This window comes from Pezoporus wallicus, unplaced genomic scaffold (assembly GCF_028554395.1).
Source record: "Pezoporus wallicus isolate ANWC-B61680 ecotype Strahan unplaced genomic scaffold, APGP_CSIRO_Pwel_v1 contig_2908, whole genome shotgun sequence".
NCBI lineage: Eukaryota > Metazoa > Chordata > Aves > Psittaciformes > Psittacidae > Pezoporus > Pezoporus wallicus.
The window spans coordinates 2,417,019-2,437,287 of NW_026642179.1; the positions used below are offsets into that span (position 1 = coordinate 2,417,019).

Consider the following 20,269-nt stretch of genomic DNA (forward strand, 5'->3'; position numbering starts at 1 on the left):
ACATGAGAACTCTATCAGTTGCTCTGTTGGGTTTTAAACTGCTTCGAAATTCATGAGACTAAAAGCCCACAAAAGAGACTGGAAGTCTCCTAGCTTGGTATCTTCTGAACAGACAAGTGGTGTGGAAAAAGCTGATGTGGTTTGGTGGCTGAAAGCATTCTGCTAGAATAGTGTGAAGATCCACTTCTAGAAAAATCAGGAAAAACAGAAGTAGAAACCATGTGAAACTGTTGTCATTAAAAAAGACATTGCATGTGATTCACTCTATCTTTTTTAGTGGTGTGCTACGAAAGTCAGGCATTTGACATGGTTCTAAAGGCAGGAACTGTAACTGAGGAAAATTCTGAAGCGATCATTTTAAATGGTGATTTCTGCATCCTGTATCGGTTTACTCAACAAACTGATTGCACATGTTGACAGAAATAGTAGGTGGCAACAGAAATCAGAAAGACATGTTGTGAAAAACTGAGTAGATTGTTTCTTTATGAGACATTATGAGAGTGTTACACTTTCTTTTTCATTTTATGTCATCATCATCGTTTTTCAAGAGTACATTGTTTGAACAGCGTGGCAATATCAGTAAGTGCCTTAACCGTGTCCTTTAAAATTTGGGGTCTTTTAAAGTCATACTGCTCTGAGCTTTTTCATATGAAACATGTGATGGGGTTGTCAAGTGTCAGTAAAATATGGGGACCTGTGAGTAAATTTGAGGTGTGTAAACAGCCTTTTACTTCTGAAATGCTTAACTGAATTCAGGTACTAATTGAAAATGCTTACCATATAAGTGCTGTGTGGTTGGTCCTATAAAATGTATTGTTGATCTTGGTTCACTTCCATTGCTGGTAGATACATCAAAAAACTCTAGTTGCGGATGCCAGGAGCTGAATGAAGTAAAAGGCTTAATTATCATAGAGCTCTGAGTGAAGATATATTGGCACAACGTTTGGAGAGGAATTTGCACATTTTACTGCTTCTGCTCTGTTTTGAATGCATAAGGAACTGGGCTGTCAGTATTACCAAATGTATGAACTGGAGAAAACAGGAAAAAACCTAAAACTTTCTCAAATTCAGGGCACTTTTTAATTTTAGCAACCATATTACCATTCTGCTGCATCCCATGTGTGTCTTTTCTTCCTTTGTGATGGGAGGGATTTTTGTGCATGCTGTCCCAAGGGGGGTGGGAAGCAGTTGAGTGATACTGGAATTATTAGTATGTGTTAAAAGTGCTTATTATAGAATACTTTATTTATAATTAATAACTGAAATATTTTATTTGAGATCCATGACACTGAAAGCCTATGAAGCAGATAGAAGGCTCCCTGGCTTTCTTATTATAATTTATATTATGTACATATATATTAAATGTGGATATTTTGTTTATGTAAATATGTAAAGCTCATTTATTTAATAGATTCACTTAAAATATATTGGAAAATACAGATCATTGTATGTTAAAAGTAAAATGGACCATGGCTTTTTTTCTTTAATAAAATGTGACAATGTAATGTTAGCAACAAATTTTGTCCATGACAGACTTCCTTTTTTTTGGAAGACTTTTGAATGTCCTTTGGACTAAAACACCTGTCAGTGGGTGCCAACAGATGAAGATGGTACATGGGCTCTGAAATGACCACTTGATCTTGAGCTACGTTTCTTCCAAGTACAGTAAAGACTAAAAAAAAAAAGTTAATAATATTATGTGTATATATATTTATATGTGTGCATGTGTACACACAGACACACAAACCTCTATGTCATGGCATGAAGTTTATCTTTTGATTCCCTGTGCTAAGGTGATGCATGACTGTTCAGTTACTTCAGAGATCAGGCAGAAGGTTGACCGCAGTGCCAGTGGGAAAGGGGCTGGGGTTTTATTGGTGTTACAGACAGTTCGGTTACAAACTAGACCAGGGCATAGCTATCTCTGTGGTTATCTGATAACAAAACCTTCTCTGCAACTGCCTTTTTTTTTCCTGCATCAAATAATATTTTTTGGTTTTTTTTTTAATTCATTTTCTTCCTGAAATGAACTGTTTTCTATTGGCATGATAAATCTCTCACTGAGCTGGAAAGGAAAACACCCTCTGCACATTCTTATGGGGTTTATTTCATTCCTGGGCTTTCTGTCTGAAATTGGTTGTGGCTTGCACTGTCATCTGTTGTTCTAGCATTGGCTTCTCCATCTGTGTTCTGCAGCTCTGGTTTTGGGGAGACACACAGCATCAGTCAGTGCCAATAGCCAGGGCTGTGCTGGGGGATTGCCAGTGAGTGACACAGTGTAGAGCAGCCCCATTCCTGAGGAGCAGTAAACTTGTGGTTCACTTCAAACTGTTGGATTATTGTATGGTGTGGAATTGTTAAAATTGTCTTCACACTGCATCAGAAAGGACTAAGTGTTTCAAGCATTGTGTTTATACTCTCATGGCTATGATTAGGTGCTGGCAGTGAAATTGCTTATGTATTTTTGCATTGGTCAGATACTTCATTCAGAAGAACTGCGGTGTAATAAATTCAAGGAAACCACAAGCAAATCATAGACTAAGTAAACGAGTCCATTAAAAGAAGCCATCCATGTAACAAGCTTCTATTATTTGATACTCGAATTAAATTGACAGCTGGCTCCTAAACAGTACACTTTCTTTGACAGCTGGTTCCCACATAGCCATCGGGGAGAAGTTTGTGGCATAAATCTCTGAAAGTGATAGTGTTTGCTCCTCTGAAAATGCCATTTGTTTTGACCTTAAGTTTTGACCTTTCTCCCTGGTTGTGTAGGTCATGTCTCCTGCACTTTGCTCTCAGTTGAGGGCTGAGTTTTTCCAGCTGCTGCAATACACCTTTAAAGGGGTGTCAGCAATCAGTCCAATGCAAACCACAAATACATGGTAGTAAACTGAGTATTGGGCTTTTCTGCTTGATGATATGTGGTAATAATTTATACTGTTACTCCAGGATTCTTAGAGTAGCTTGTGAAGAAGACTTTTAATCCATGTCCACATGGATTGCCATCAGATTTCAGAGCTTTATGTATGCTATATAGACATTTTTCAATTTGGCTATGGAAGGAGAAAATGGGATCCACCATTACCTTTCTTTGTGCTGTTATAACTGTAGCATTGATAACATTTATTACATCTGGCCTATACAATTATTTGTAATACATTGGTGGGAGCCTACGCATCAAGATTCCTGACTTCTGTTTTAGGGTTTTAGGAACTGAAAATTTGTTGTACTTAAAGGTATCATAGCCCTAACCAGCACCACTGTTCTTCAGGTCATCTTTTAAGGCCCAGCCTGAGATTTTTTTTTTTTTTTTTTTTTTTTTTTTTGCTTCTGGTAACAATTTTCCCTAGCTAAATAAATAATTGCATTTCTCCTCCTGCGATACATTTCTCTATGTAGTTTCTGGACAGTGGCAGACCCAGGCTACAATAGAGTTTATTAAAGAGCTGTCTAATTTGCCAAAATCCTGCACTCTTTTCCAGTTGGAGAGACAAGACTCTAACTTTGTCCAGTTCTATTCATAGCTCTGCCTCGATAGACCTTGGGCAATGCTGGTGATTTGTTGTTTTGTTGTTTTTTTTCTGGAAACTGTTGAATAATTAACCTTCCCAAATGGTCCTTCAGAGAAAGAACTGGGGAGAGCGCATAGTGCAGTGAAGGCAAGGAAGAAAATGAGCAAAGCCAATCTTGAGTCCTGTTTATCTGTGTCAGGTACTGTCCAGTAGTATTTTTGAGTTGGCTAAAAGTCTTTGTCTTTCTGAAGCTTTGGATGCTTCCAATAGAGTACGAAATCAGTAACCTTAAACATCTTTTTGAAACCAGAAATATGGTCCACTCCTGATGATTGGTGAATTCAATAATAAGTTCACAAGGACACAAATAGCAGTAGCATATCAGACAGTGGGAAGAGTGTTAGTTTCTGTGGATCAATGTTCCTGTTCCTTTGAAAGGTTCAGTAGCTAGTAAGTCTTACAGCCAGGACCTATCAGTGAAATGCTGTGCTGCTTTTAGGTTTATTGCCTTGCATTGTGAGAGATTTTATTTTGCTCAAATTCCTCTGGGTTGCATTTGCTACAGATGTGATGAAGAATTTAACTTAAGTGCCTTGTGCCATGATCCTTTTTTATTTTCTTTTTTTTTTTCTTTATCAGAAGGAAAATACATTAGGTAAATTGTGTGCAGTGTATCAGCAGGGTTTGCACTAACTGCGGTATTAATCCCGCACTGTATTTTTCATGTTGGATGTAAGAGCTGCAGTAAATAAAGAGAAAAAAAAAACCAGTAATTTTGATAGTTGTATTCGTTTTTTGATAGTTTAATAAATCCTATCTGGATGTCTCTGTTGCAGAATTTCACTCCAGCTTCAATAACTCTCTTCATGCATGAAGGGATCCATGAGAGGCTGAGATTGATTGGAAGGATTAGGAGAGTGAAATGGAGCATACAAAATTGTATGGAGGTTTTTTTTCCAGTGTAGGGGTAGACCCAAGGCAGCAACTAAAGACCTACCCAGTTGTTTGTTCATTTCCCCTGACTCCTCCCTGCAGCAGGACAGGGGAGAGAATCAGAAGAGCAAAAGCAAGAAAAACTGACGGATCAAGATAAAGACATAGCAAATGAAGGAAAGAGAGGGGAGGAAAAAAACCTGAATAACACAGTCACTCGCCACCTTCCATAAGCAGACCAGTGCCTGGACAGTCTCTGAGCAAGACTACCTGCCAGTTTTATGGCCAAGCATGATACTACACAATATGGAATATCCCTGTGGCCAGTTGGGGTCAGCTGTCCCAGCTATGCTCTGCCCCAGACTCTTGTGCACTCCCAACCTGCTCACTGGGATAGCAGAGTGAGAAATAGAGAAGGCCTTGACAATGTTCAGCAAGAACTAAAACACCCCTGTGTTATCAACACTGTTTTGGTCACAAATCACATACCATACTGTGAAGAAAATAAGCTTCATCCCAGCCAGACCTAGTACGTTCAGTAAATCTGCAAATTCTGTTCCTCATTTTCAGTAGTAGGGTATGAATTACTTGCATTTGAAGATTGTATTAAGTCAAGAGACATTCTAGAGTTTCTGTAAAAGCAGTCAGATTAGTATTGATGAATAATAACCACTTTGCTATGTGAAAGAGTTGAGGAGATGGAAGCTACATTTCCAGAAGAATAACAATAGGCAGCTAGGAAAGAAGAAAAATAAGGAGCTATATATGAATTAAAAAGACTGTGAGAGTATTATGCTCAGGTATACCTGACTTGGAAATGTGGAGGTATTGTAGGAAGAAGCACTAGACTGTTGTGTCATCAGGGTAGAAAAGGATGCAGAGCAGATTTGCAGGCTTTTCTCAATTTTTCTTCTTTCTTTGTGTTACATTCATGTTATCATAGGGGACTTTATTACAATTTATGCCAGGCAGCCAAGAAAACCATCTCTCAGGGAGCCTTGGTTACTAGCAACTGAGTTGACCCTGTGTAAGTGTCCTGGTTTCAGTTATTTTTTCTCCTTCTTAGTAGCTGGTGCAGTGCTGTGTTTTGACTTTAAGTCTGAGAACAGTGCTGATAACACACCAGTGTTTTAATTCTTGTTAAGTAGTGCTTACCCTGATCAAGGACTTCTCAGTCTTTGATGCTCTGCCAGTGAGGAGGGGCACAAGAAGAAGGGAGGGGCACAAGAAGAAGGGAGGAAGCAGAGACAGGACACCTGACCAAAACTAGCCAAAGGGGTATTCCATACCACAGCACATCATGCCCAGTATATAAATTGAGGGGTGTTACCCAGGAGGGGCAGATAGCTGCTCAAGTCAGGCTGGGTCTTGGTCAGCAGGTCGTGAGCAATTGTATTGTGTATCACTTGTATTTATTGTTCTTTTTCCTATTCCCTTTTTAGTTTCATATTCTATCCCCTTGTTATTTCCCTTATCATTATTAGTGGTAGCAGTAGTACTATATTGTATTTCAGTTATTAATCTGTTCTTATCTCAACCCATGGGGTTTACGTTCTTTTGACTCTCTTCCCCATCCTACTCAGATGGAGGGAAGGGAGGGTGAATGAACAGTTGTGTAGTGCTGAGTTACCAGCTGGGGTTAACCCATGACAATAGGGAAGTAGACCCACTTTCTAACTATTAAATTGTAAAAGAGTTGAAAAACAAATGTTGAAGAAAAAGCATTCCAGAAGCAGTGAAAGAATTTTGCATTATGCTAAGGTACTTACTAGACGATGCATTTTGAAGGGTAATTTCAGGATGGAGCAGTTGCCCATCGTATCTACATCTACCAGTGTTTACAGCATTCATAGCTGCTGTAGACTACTTCTTAGCTCATCCAAAATTACGTTATTACTGCTTAGTGCTGCAGTAACTTTTAAGAGCCTGTGAAGTACCATCTCTCTTTTTGGTTTTGTCTGTAACTGCAACAAGACTTGGAAGGCTCCCCAGTTTTAGTTTGCGTGCTTCAGTGTGCAGTTTAGATTGCATCACTTCCTTGGACTCCCAGAAAATGGAGTCCCCTAGTCTGCATAAGTGACATACATTATCAGGTGTTTTTGGTTGAGGAGCCTATAGGATAACAGAAAACAGTGGTCAATGCCCCAGGCCCATCAGTGTTTAAGAGGCACTTAGAGAATGCGCTAACAGCATGCTTTAACTTATGATCAGCACTGAAGTTGTCAGACAGTTGTACTAGATAGTTATAGGTCCCTTCCAACTGAAATATTCTATTCTAAGTTATAGCTTTGATCTCCAGCAGGTTCTAATAATCATTCTACCTGCATTAAAGAAATAAATAGGTAAATAGGAATCGTTGCTGAACTCAGTATGGACGTGGTGACGATACTTTTTGTTTGTTAACACAAATATGGACTGACTTTTGCAATTGAAAATTATATTTTCAGTTCTTGTTACTATTTAAATTCTTGTTACTATTCTGGTGCAATTAAGAATGCAGAACTTGAGGGGTTTTCCTTGGGTCTCTAGTGCAGGCAATCACAGATTTTATTAGCATTCAGAAAGCTCTATTTCTTATATAAACACTATTGTTCTCAACATGACAGTATGTTGAAAACCTTGCTGTGGTGTGTCTTGTAAGTGTTGGGCTGCTCTGTGGAAGAGGATATGTTAATTAATACTATGAGTGTTTGTATATCCTGTCAGCACAGGATATATGTGAAGCAGAGCAGGGAGTCTCTTGCAAAACTTACTTTGTTCTTCTTAAATCCTTTGGAGCCTCTACATATGCCAGAATTTATTTGTTTATTTAAAACAATTCTATCTGTTTTTATTTCCAGAATTTATAAATCTTACAGTGTACATAAAATTTCTTATTTTTGTTACTTTGATATAATTAAAAACTATTTTTATTCACCTGAAAGAAGATAATAACAGTCAAAACTGAGTATTTGTTGCATTAAATTTAATTAATTAATTTAATTAAAGAAAGTGACTTTTTTTTTATACCTTACAGTTTTTCTTCCTGGACAGCATTTAACTATCATTTACAGTCTATAACAGAATACTGTTAACTGATCCCCTTGGAGATGCAAATAATTCTATGGGATTAAACTAGATACTGCTTTCTAATTCCCTTGTTTTGTTAGGAACAGATGGACTTTACTTCTTCAGATCATCATCCAAACAAAAAAAGAAAGGTAGCGAATCAGACAGTACTGATTTAATGCTTTACTGAGGTGTGCATGTGTGCGTGTGTCTATTGTGTTTAAAAAGAAAATCAACCAAATAAGTACTTAAATAAAATGCTGCAAAAGCAGAAATACTTGCACAGGAACAGGATGGTTCTGTTGCATGAGCAGTGTTATTTCTTCATTAGCGGGGGACTTCAAGCCAAGTGAGGTATTTCAGAACCTGTGAGGTCTGTCATGAAAATCGCCAAGAACTGGAGAGATAATGATGTGATTATAAAAGGTGGCACGTACATAAGTGTCACAAGTGACATCTGAAAGTGAGGGCACTGCTGTCTTTGTCATCACTTGAAATTCCTGGATGAAGGAACCCTGGTCACAGAAAAGACTTACAGTGTAGCTCTTATGTGTCCTCACTGCAGATCTCTGTATGTCACATATTGTATGATCATGTTATGTGCATGTTGTATGATCATGTGCTTGGTAGTGGTTAGCATTTTATTTTGCAGAAAAGTTATTTAGTAGTCCTATTAACACAATCACTCATTTTTATTTTTCCTCCACGTATGATGAAATTGATATATTTTCTATGTATGGCAGGTATTTTCCTTTGAACAAAATCAAACTGCCTTTTTGATAGAATCATAGAATAGTTAGGATTAGAAAGGACCTTAAGATCATCTAGTTCCAACCCCCCTGCCATGGGCAGGGACACCTCATACTAAACCATGTCACTCAAGGCTCTGTCCAGCCTGGCGAGGGGTGGAGCATTCACAACTTCCCTGGGCAACCCAGGTGCCTCACCACCCTTACAGTAAAGAACTTCTTCCTTATACTCAATCTAAACTTCCCCTGTTTAAGTTTTAACCCGTTACCCCTTGTCCCATCACTACAGTCCCTAATGAAGAGTCCCTCTCCAGCATCCCTATAGGCCCCCTTCAGACACTGGAAGGCTGCTATGAGGTCTTCACGCAGCCTTCTCTTCTTCAGGCTGAACAGCTCCAACTTTCTCAGAGTATCTTCATACGGGAGGTGCTCCAGTCCCCTGATCATCCTCATGGCCCTTCTCTGGACTTGCCCCAACAGTTCCATGTCCTTTTTATGTTGGGGACACCAGAACTGCACACAATACTTCAGGTGAGGTCTCACGAGAGCAGAGTAGAGGGGCAGGATCACCTCCTTCGACCTGCTGGTCACACTCCTTTTGATGCAGCCCAGGATATGGTTAGCTTTCACTTGAAGACCCGAAATTAAGTTATTTCATGAAATGGAGAGAAAATAATTGCTACTTGCAAAGTTTCCTTGGACTTTTCTCGGCCAAGTCATGTAGTGACTTTCTTCCTTAGAGCTCCTGTTGTTCTAGATCAGGCATTTCAGTGGTTATAGTGAAAAAAGAGAAAAACCTTCCAAATGTTGCATTCAGGATTTTTTTTGTTTGTTTGTTTACATTGGAAGGCTTTCTTCAATATCCATCTAAATTTGGTATATTGTGGTTTGGGTGTGTGTTGTGTCTTCATCTTGCCTTTTTTTTCCCCTTCTCTCCTGGTTTAAAATTAAATAGATTAATATTAATTTATTGTATAAAGGAAAAGGTACGTCATGTTTCTGATTTTGCAGCATTGTGTCTTTTTAGCTGCAGATATTTGGTGTGTATTTCCCTCTCTCTGTTTCGTTTGTTTAACTCCTTTCTATGCATATTTCTACATCAGTAATTCATCAACTTGAGTAGTTTAGGAAAAAATAAAGGACGATTTAGGTCTGGTTCATGTGTGGCTTTGTTGTTTTGTAAGTTTAACAGAATTACATTTATATTCGAAAATACTTTTGTTTTTAAGTGCATTCATACAAATACAGTAAGCTTGATGCTAGTTAGCATATTGCTACCAAAGTGGCAAGCCAGTGATTTCAGTAATCAGGCTTCCCAATGAAGCATTTTCAGTCAGAACATTGCTCCCCTCCGGTGTCCTGACTCACTGTGATAACTGGCTTTTGTTTGCACCCACCAGCTCTCTGTTAATATATTGACGTAAGTATGATCCTTTTGCTGAAATATGTGGAGGTGGAGGGTTTTTTCTGTCAAATACAGAAATTAACAACAACTTGTTTTCTGTTTTCATATGTACAACTAGTCTTGTTATCTCTGAGAAGTATTCAAAACAGCAGGATAACAAGTTGAATGAATAATTATTGTTTCTTTTTTCCCATCTCTAGAACAAAGGAAGAATTATGCACGAGACAGTGCCAGCAGCATATCCGAAACTTCCCAGTATCATGTAGAGGTGAGATGATGAGTGGCGTTACAGCTTTCAGTTATTTTTGCCTACATGTTTTTTTGAGGATGCATATGCTTGAAGGCATATACATCTTCCAAAACATCGTGCCAGCCCGAGGTCACTTCAGATTAGATTACACTGAAATGTCTGAAATTCTGTAGCTTTGCCATAATGAGCTGATTTTTTTTTTTTGTAGAAGTATGTAAGCAAAGTTGTGTGTAGTTTGGCAAATGGACAGGCCTTCTCAATGGGGTATCAGTTCACCGTGTTATGCTGCCCTGTCTCTGAACCTGGCTTGTTGCAAGCTTGCAGCAGAGCTGTTGGCTGTTGGCAGGGGAGATTTATTTAAAATGAATACTTTAATCAGTTATAATCAGCAGGGATGACAATATTCAGAAAGAGCTGAGCATTAACCACTAAACCCCCAGATTTGTCTACTATGTAGTAGTTAAATATATTCTGCCTGTAAAGATACTTCTCCAGCATGAACTGCAAAGTGTTACTTCCTGTCTTAAGCCGCTTTGCAGAAGTACTGCATGCTGCTGTCATGTTTTATTCAGGAGTAGATATATTTAAAATATTCAGCAAAGTAATCCTGGGTGCCCATATGTAGCCTGCTCAGCACTTTTGGATGCAGTGCTTCATTTTGTAGTCTTACTTTGGCACAAACTTTCTCCCACTGCCATCAGAGCACTATTATGGGTTAGGCCAAGCCTTGCAGATGCCATAGGTTCTCAGCTCATTTTTTATTCCCTGGATTTTAAATTAGATGTAAATTGTGAGGTCGAATACAGAAGAGTCTTAATTTCAAGTGCTTCTATCCTATGATCAGCTTGCAGATGAGTAGTTGTGTAGCTTCTAATTGGTTATTTTTCTTCGGCTTCTTCATAATGGTTTTGGTGCTGTACTGGTATAAAAATTAGTACTTGTGTTTGAAATCTAAGCATTCGTGTGTGAGCAGCCAGTAGACAGTTTGTTTCACTTCTTAATTCTTTGATTATATGCAGCTCCTGTCTGTCATTACTAGCTGCTGTTATCCTGTAATAGAAGAAACTCCAATTAATTCTTTTTTGTGGTTTTGGTTTGTTTGGGTTTTTTTTTCAAGTTCTTTAGAAGATAAATGTGCAGGCACATATTAAAATTGGTTCAGTTTGAATGAGTGTAACCAGGTCTTCAATAAGAATGTGAAGCTGTATTTATGCCTGGATAAAATGAAATAGTTCTATGGTTTTCTTGCATGGTTGGCATATTGAAGGAGGAATTGGGAAAACCATAATGACAGGGAAGCTAGTTGAGGTGATGTCTGTGAGGTAGTATTTGATTTCTAGAGCATTAATTGAATCTGGAGAATATTCCAATTTGACGGTGAACAAAAATAGTTAGTACAATACATTTCTGCTGTAATCTGCATAAAAGAAGAGTCTAACCTGTCCATAACGTATCCCAGTCGGATGCAAGCCCATCATGATAGCCATTGGCATGCTAGCTGGTAGCTCTGGAAGAGATGAGGGCGCTCCCGGTTGGAGTGGCGATGGAGGTACACAGGCAGTATGTTTCTGGAAAGCTTCTGCTGAGGCTTCCTGTATTCAGCTTACCAAGAGGGGCAGGTTGTCACTCCTCATGGAAGCTAATTAAATGCTCAGGATTTAATTCTAGCATTGCTATGTGAAAGATGTCAGAATATGCCTTCAAGTCTAACTGCTTGCTGTGGTGAGGAAATGACAGAGGATGACAAATAGTGAGTTACAAAAATCAGTTGACTTCAAGTGGCATCATGGGCTAAACAACCTCTTCTACTAAACTACCTCTCTTATTGGTGGGATCTGTCATATACAAAGGCACTTTTATTCATGAATAATTTGCATTGCTATTTCCTGGCAATTTGAATACTGACACTGCCTAGCAGTGGGGAAAATTACAACTATTTTTTTTAAAATGTACATCCCATTTACTAGCACTTGACTACCTTTGTTCTGGACCGAAAAGAGGCAATGATTACAGTGGATGATGGAATAAGGAAGCTGAAATTGCTGAATGCCAAAGGCAAAGTGTGGACTCAAGATATGATTCTTCAAGTGGATGACAAAGCTGTCAGTTTGGTGGACTTGGAATCAAAGGTAAGATCTGTGAGTGGCAGTCTCATTTTCAGGGAGAGGGAGAGAAAAAATGGAAACAGGCAGAAAAATGATGTAGGTGAGATTCTGTATTTTAATTAGCTTATTATCACTTTCCCTTTTTAACTCTTGCAGCTTTTCTGAGATCAGGACATTGTATAGTAAGGTGGTGTTTTGTGTTTGTTTTCTCTTTTCTCTTCTGGCAGAATGAACTGGAGAATTTTCCTTTAAGCACAATTCAGCATTGCCAAGCTGTGATGAATGCATGCAATTACAATTCAATTCTTGCATTAGTATGTAAAGAACCAACCCAAAACAAGCCTGATTTGCATCTTTTCCAATGTGATGAGATTAAGGTAAGATAGTAATGGAGATCTGCTATGACTTACTCAAATAGAGGAAATATTGTGAATTAGCAAGTACAGTGGATAAAATCAAATGAGCTGATTCTTAGAAAATAATTGTTTCTTTTTTTCTTACAAATATGCTCTAAGTTTAATGCACTTATGTTATCCACACTACTTACAGTATGTTAGTAAGTGTAGTGCGTTATTGTCTTGCATACTAGACTACTCTCCTACAAGCTTAGTGTGTGTTCAAGTATGTTGTTACTGTAAATATTGATTTTTGGTCTCTGTAGCTGTTCATTTAGGTTTGCAAATGAGTAAATCCATGGAATATGTATGTGGTGTGCTGTCATGTTTCTGAAGAAAGTGGTGTAAAATTGTTTGTGTTATCACATATTTATCTTATAATCTGCAAAGAACTCATCTGAGCCCTTAGTCTTACCTAGTCTTTGCCCTTCTTCTGCTCTTTTTGTCACTAAACAATAAACCTTCTCCACATTCTCACCTTTCTGCATCTCTGCTCTGCTGGAGTGATAATGAAAAGGAAAATGCTACTTGCAAAACAAGGGAGAAAACAAGGAAGGAGATTGTTTGTCTCTGATTAATATATTTCCTTCAAGTGTAAATATTTTTTAATGTATTCTGCAATACTTCTTTATTTCCAGGATTCTAATTTTAATTTATATTAGTTATTCTATATGATTGGTATGTCTTTAAATTCCACTTGATAATTTCATGGGAATTTTTTAAAATTCCTTTGCAGTAGTTCATGTTATTGTCTTGAAACAACAGATTGCTAATCACACTGTGCAGCTGTTTTGAAATCGATACAGGGAGAGTAGTGTGAAGATAATTAACTAATTGTGGATTCATTGTGCAGAATTTGCTGTTCAGTGAAATCTGGGATTCTATGAAAAGTTCAGGTGGCATTATGTTAAATAATGCAGGGATCCTTTGTGAGCTCTGACTGAACCCAGCTTCCCAAAGTGTAGAGGTGGTCTCTTTCCATCAGACTTTCATCTTTTGAAGTTGTTCCTCTGTGTACAAATAAAAATGCAGGGCACATACACACAACTTGGAAGTCCAGGATCTCCCTTTTCTTCTGAGGTATTGTTTGAGTCTGTGAGCATACCCTAGGTTTTGTTCCTTACCTTGGAGACTTGGCTGTTTTGGAAAGTTAGGTCTTTCTCCCATGCTTGATTGCTGCTTTTGATTAGAAGTTACCATGAACCCCAGGAGCCTCTGCAATAGAAAATTAGTCAAAATCAGTAATACCTGGGGCAGTCAATATTTTCTAAACAAAGGAAGTATGCTAAATAATAAAGAGTATGATTAATGGAATTCGTCTGGGTTTAAGTTCCTCGAATCTCCTTAAGTTTTTTCCTATTAATTCTTTAACCCTAATGTATCCCTTGTCCGTAATCTGTAGTGTCTTCTGGTTACAGCAGAAGTTACACATTCCTTCCAAAAAAGTTACATACATCTTCACTATGAGGCACAAAGGAAGATGTGGACCTTGTAGCGTGAGCCAGACACTGACATACTTGGGCTTTGACAGCCTGTGTAGGAAATTAATTTGTCAGCTGAAGACACGTAACAGAATCCTATGAGAAGCGGTGACCTATTTAATGAAAGATCTATTAAACTAATGCCTTAGACATACATCAGACTTTCACTTGGGGGCGACTGGTGGAGGCAGACTGCGGTTATGGAGAGGCAGGAACCTACGTATGTGCTGAAAAATTCATCTTCTGTTACACTGAAGAGAAACTGGGGGCTATCGTTATTTCTTAAAGGAAGCTTTATCACTATCACATACTTTCCTAAACTTTTATGTTGCTACTATCTATAGCAGATATTTTGATTTTTATGGCATGTCTTTCCCCTAAAATGCTTGAGATTTTAACAAAAATAAGTTATGCAGAGAGGAAAAAATAGCTTTTGCAAGAATGGTGGTCTTGAGATAATTACAGCTGTTCAGACAAATTTCGTATCTAGATTACATACTCATCTGGTGATAATGCTTGAGGTTGGAACAGTGACAAAAATACTAACTTGCAAACAATAGCATTGTGTATTCCTTTGTTCTATGTATATGTAAAAGAATTTACCCCAGAACTTCTAAATAAATGGCATTTGATAAAGTAATCTGGAATCTAAAGATGGCCTAAAAAAGTGCATGTGTAGGTACTTATTTCATATATATGGATAGCCTAGCTGATAACTGATGGTTTCTGCTTCTGTCTCTTTAGGCTAGCTTTATACATGAAGATATTGAAAGCGCAATCAGTGACAGCAAAAGCGGGAAACAAAAGAAGAGGCTTGAAACACTGAGGTAAAAACCTAACTTCTTGTCAGTATATGGGTTTATCAAACAGTGTTACAGCATTCAGAAGCTCTTCTAGTCTGCCTGCTCTCTTTTGCTCTTTTTTTGCTAGTTGAAAATATACTTCCAAAACCATTTGTAGAAACCTTGCTTTAATAATTATCCATGCTTTTTCAATTCATAGCATCACTCTTACCTTTCCTGATTCTACCTTAGTGATGGGAATAGCTGACATCAATGCCAGATGCCAGAGAATAGCATTGCCTGTCTCAATTCTGCATATGGGTCAAGCAGTTCGAATTTAAATAAAAATGAATGCTTCATAACTCCAAATAAATAAGATTATGTTAAAAGGGTTTAGGGTTCTAAAGATGTTAAATGAAACAGCAACTGTAGGTGGAATAATTTTCCTGCCAGCCTGTTCAGTGATGCTGAAGACTTCTTTTTTCCCTGGTAGTGAAAGCTTCTCTGCCTGTTGGAAAATGTGGAGGAAAAAGAGGCTGTTGGGTTCAGAGAAGAGTAATATAGAAATGAAAGGTAGCCAACAGAGGCATAAAAACAAGGACATAGGTATATTAGATACTGAATGGCAATGGTGGTAGTTTGTTGGAAAGTTAGTATGTAACTGCATTCTGATACCATCTCTCAATAGCACTTAGTTTTATGGTTCAGATAGAGATGTCTGCTGGACAAAAATTACTAAGTAAAAATGTCACCATTACATGAATGAGTTTGTAACAGTCTTAGCTACCTGCTAAATTATGAAAATTTATGAAGTTTTCCCAGAGTAATGGACACTCCTATAAAAACAAAACCAAACCAGAACTGTGTCTAACTTTATCTGAGGATTTAAAATTAGATGGGTAGCCTTTACTGTCTGTGGGACTAACAAACAAGTATAATCACAAAGAGGCAGTCCAGGACCCAAACACATTGGATGTTCAGGGAAACTAATGAGATATAATTGGGAAAATTATGTAGGTCAGTACATCTGATGGAAAAATAATCCGACATATCAGTCTCTGAGGGCTTATGAAGTGGTCATGAGTGCTTAACGCTGGTTGCTTGTTGACCTGTTGTTGTGTCATGACCATGCCGGCATTGGGAGGAAGGAAAGGTGAGGGAAATATTTCATTGTTCAGTGTTCAAAGACCAGATAACAGTTGACATTTTGTGTTGTTGAATGTGGTGGGATTATAAAAAGATGAATTTAAGGTGAAGATTTTGCTTTTGCATAAGGGCATGGAGAAGGGATGGGATGTGTGTGTGTATAGCAGGAGTTGTTGGGATTTTTTTGTCTGTTGATATCAAGGTGCAGATTGACTTCAAAGACCTCTTTCCTTGCGGTATTTAAAAACTACACTAGGAACTGGAAAACTGCAGATGGGAACACTGATACATTTGTATCAAGACAAGTTGTAAAAAGGAAAATCAGCCAGTAAATTGAATTGGTTTTGTTGGTAGGGTTTTAAGAAACAGGTGGTTGACAGCCTACCAAATGTAGGGACTAGATGCCCAACTTGTGATCGCTGTAAGGTAGCTTCTAATGAAAACTTTCACACAAAATGGAAGTCCAGGTAGTAGACTGCATATGGTGATAAAAATTCCCTCTACTAAACACAAGCCACTGAAATTACCTGTTAAACTGGCAGATCTCTAGATATCGTGTTCTCTGGCACTGTTTAGGGATTTCCCATGTGGCCAGGTGCTGAAAAGGTTTGCTAACCCCATCATGGAGTGGGTTTCCTACTTGTGCTTAACATATTTACGGATCACGGTCTTGAGTACCGCTTACTTGGCAAGCCCATACTGTGTTCAACAGTAAAAGAGGTCCTTGTGAAATCTTGTCTTCCCTGATGAAGCACAAGAAAATAGAATGTCGTTCCTTCACGTGTCACATTTGGGCTTTCTATTTTTCCTCAAGAATGATATCCAAAGCTGACAGTGCCATCCCACCGCCGCCGCAGGCGCCTGCCCCTGTGCCACCAGGGACCATCACACAAGTGGACGTGAGAAGCCGCGTGGCAGCGTGGTCTGCATGGGCTGCTGAGCAAGGCGAGTGTGAGTATTCCTGAGAGCCCACCACGGCACAGTGCAGTGGCATATGGCTGTTCTGGGCAGTACGTTCGTGTGATGCAGAAATAATTTGGAAAGATCACTTTCATAAAGATTACAGTAATTGAATCCAGATACAGAAATGGCTGTACAAGGTCACCCTTCTGTCTGCACTGAGAGCAGACAGGAATATTCTCCTGGTCTAGTTTGAAATGCCCCAAGCCACCATTACCTGATCTGGGGAATAAGACCTGACTGTCATAATGTGACTTCTCCTTTACTTGCACTTACCCATTTTCTGCATTTCTGTTTGGAGCTGGTTTTACTTGTGTTTAGCTGGGTGGGGGTGTGGGCTACCAATTTTAACCTGGGCTTGTTTGTGAACATAGTAGTAACATTTGCAGTAACCAGCACTGTCATAACTCGAGTAATTTAATGATTCTTTCTGAATAACATAAAGAGTGTAGCTCAGATATTTTTGAAAATTAAAAAATATAGTCATGGATTAAAAGGTGACTTGAGATCAGCATTATTTTTGATTGTAGGTTTATCTTTATAACAGCCTGTGTGGCTAAACTAGTTCTTTTTTTGTTGGTGGTGTTGTTTTGTTTTTTCCTTTTTTTTTTTAAAGCCTTAATCAAGGAATGCTGTAACATTTTTAATGGGTTTGGATTTTTATTTTTTGGTGGTGTGGGCTTTTCTGGTTTTTGTTTTGCCACCTCCCTTTTCCCCTTATGGGGGGGAATATATATAAAGTTGTATATGTATCCGATTTCTTTGAAAAATAGACTTTAATGAGGTGAAGTCAAGACCTTTTCTGGTTTGTTTGATTGTTTTTTTTCTGTTACTTGTTTGGTTGTTTTTTGAATAATAGATACTGAAATTTAAGAATCAGAAGTCATTAACCATGGAGTCTTTTTATTGTTCTTGATTTATTAAACTGTATCTCTCAACAAAATACATGGCTATGCAAAGGAAACAACTAAAAATGGTCAGAGAAATCTATAATGATTTAATCTATTTAGCTGCAGTATTATATCTGTCTTGAGTAAAGGCTAATTTGTTCTTCTACTTGACTTCTCCTCACTTCAGAAAAATTTCATTAGTTTGTCAAGTGTCTTGCCAGACCACTTGTGGATCTGAGTTCCTGCGGTTCCTTTTATTCCACTTGTGGATCTTTTCTAGAATGTGTGTACTAAAATCTCACCTGTTAAAAAATGCGATGTAATATTTAGTGTGACTTAAAAATGCAGAACTTATGATTTCTCAGAATGTTAACCCTTGTTGTTTTTCAGTAAAAGTTACTGACTCTATCCATTGTAATTTAGAAATACCAGTTCTATTACTTCATTACCTCCCATTTCTGTGTTGCCAGACTTTGTACTCCTTTTTGCTAATTATCATTAACATTAAATTGTCTTTGAAGTCATGGCTACACTCTTAATTGCTTACTTCTGCTGGAGTAGCTTTCAGCATATTTTGCAAAATGGGATGATTTCTCATTATGTTGTATTTATGAACTGCCATCTCTGCTGTAAATTTTTTATTCAGAACCTGGCTAACCACACTTCTGTGGTTAACTTCATTCAGCTAAGCTGACTGAAAGCATACACCTAAGATTCCTGTGAGACTTTAAAGGATCAGGCAAGATTTTCAGGTTGTGTGGAGTCCTTGCAAAGTGAATGGTACAAGCAGTTTTGTCCATCTTTTTCTTACAGTAGTATGGTTTAAAGCATAAGCTGTACAGGAAGTTTTGATTACTAATGTCATGTATATAGATGTCTTATTTTCTTCTCTTTTCTGCAGTTGAAAAACATAGACAATACCATGATCATGAAGAAACAGCAGAGATGATAGCAGCCAGGATTGACAGAGATGTTGTAAGTGAGAAACTACAAGTGATATTGCTTAATGTCTGTGAAATTTTGCAGCTCTACTTCATGGGAAGCCTTTTTCCACATGAGGAATTCAGTTCTGCAGGAAAGCTTTCCAGGAAGCCTATGTTTGGGTGGTAGACCTAAAAGTGAAAAAAAAGGGGGGGGGGGAGGGGACACAACTGAATGTTGATATACAATTTTCTGCTATGAAGAAGTAGAAGTACAAATAGTAATTTTGTCTCGTAGACCAAACTCAGGAAGCTTTGTAAGGATAAATAATTCCATCAACTTAGTGGGACTTAGACATGTGCAATAGCTGGAAAATAAGCATATGGTCATTTCTGAAGACAGTTGGACCATGTATGTGTATGACCTAAACTTTGCTTGTCTATATGGGCAGGTCCTACGACATATGCAATATCAAATATTAGCCCATTTGTCAGTTGTAACTTTCTGCTTTTCCACTCTGCCCTCAGCAACATCAGAGGGTCTTGAGGAGAGCGCGTTGGGGCCTGCTGAATTGGTGTATGTGGTATTTTCCTCAGGGGCTCATTCATTCTCCTCCCCTCACTCTTTGAAAGCAGTTCTTCAAAGAGCACTTTTCTGTAAAACTACATTCTGACATTCAAAAAATAGCTTAATACTTAGTACTAAAGGAGATTATGAAGTTACACTGTTTAGGAAAAAGCTGTCTCTTCAAATAATTAGAATGTTTTTCATGTGCTGTGAGAGAAAATGTAATGTTTGTACAAGTTGTGTAATTGCAGTCTGAATTTAATAATGTTGTTGCACGTATTCTAAAAACTTCCAGTGGCCCAAAATTCTTAAAAATCTGAGATGTAAAGTACTTCACAGGTGTGTAAAGTTAAGAATATAATGAATCTAAATATGAAAAGTTCTAGCATGAACTTCGTTCTGAGGAAGCTATTGGAAGCTGTGGGAAAGTGTGGTCGTTTGAATTTTTGGAGTATTTATGTTATAGACTTGTGGAGAAACTTTGACTTTTCTTTTCTCCCATAGCAAATTCTGAACCATATTTTGGATGACATTGAGTATTTTGTTACCAAACTTCAGAAAGCTGCTGAAGCTTTTACTGAACTTTCGAAGAGGAAGAAAGCAAAGAAAAGTAAAAAGAAAGGACCTGGAGGTAGGAGTTCTTCTGCACACATTTCTGTTTCTCTAGGGATTGTTGAAGTAGCTAGCAAATGTGACCTTTTATGTTGGGTTTTATTTTTTTTTCAATAATGTAGTAATTTTCTTTTACTTTGAGCACAAAAATATCCTATGCAGTATTTTCTTTGAGGGAAACCTATGAAAATGAGGTGCTTGAAGTTAATAGGGAGTGTTTAATAAGAGATGTGACCACAGAATATAATCACTGTCCGGGTTCTATATTTACAAAATTCTGTAAGTTTCCAAATTCATTATGTATTTATGTATTTATCTGTAACATTTGTAGAAGTTATATACCACATACATGGATATATAAAAATCTAATTTTGCTCACAGAGGGAGTTCTTACTCTCCGTGCAAAACCACCACCTCCAGATGAATTTGTTGACTGCTTCCAAAAATTCAAGCATGGCTTCAATCTTCTGGTAAGTGACTGCCAGTGAGCCATGTGATAATGTTTTTTTTCAT

The 20,269-nt window shown here is 37.9% G+C and overlaps 1 protein-coding gene across 6 annotated transcripts in view; it reads left to right on the forward strand.

The window, feature by feature from the left end:
* EPS8 (epidermal growth factor receptor pathway substrate 8) overlaps positions 1 to 20,269 on the forward strand; it is a 136,493-nt gene that overhangs the window by 84,631 nt on the left and 31,593 nt on the right. For all 6 annotated transcript variants that reach the window (XM_057427905.1, XM_057427911.1, XM_057427906.1 and 3 more), the window contains 8 exons: positions 9,848 to 9,915; positions 11,865 to 12,026; positions 12,230 to 12,379; positions 14,623 to 14,705; positions 16,621 to 16,757; positions 18,558 to 18,631; positions 19,649 to 19,775; positions 20,138 to 20,226. In XM_057427905.1, the coding sequence (XP_057283888.1) occupies positions 9,848 to 9,915; positions 11,865 to 12,026; positions 12,230 to 12,379; positions 14,623 to 14,705; positions 16,621 to 16,757; positions 18,558 to 18,631; positions 19,649 to 19,775; positions 20,138 to 20,226 (890 nt within the window). The remainder of the gene's footprint in view (positions 1 to 9,847; positions 9,916 to 11,864; positions 12,027 to 12,229; positions 12,380 to 14,622; positions 14,706 to 16,620; positions 16,758 to 18,557; positions 18,632 to 19,648; positions 19,776 to 20,137; positions 20,227 to 20,269) is intronic.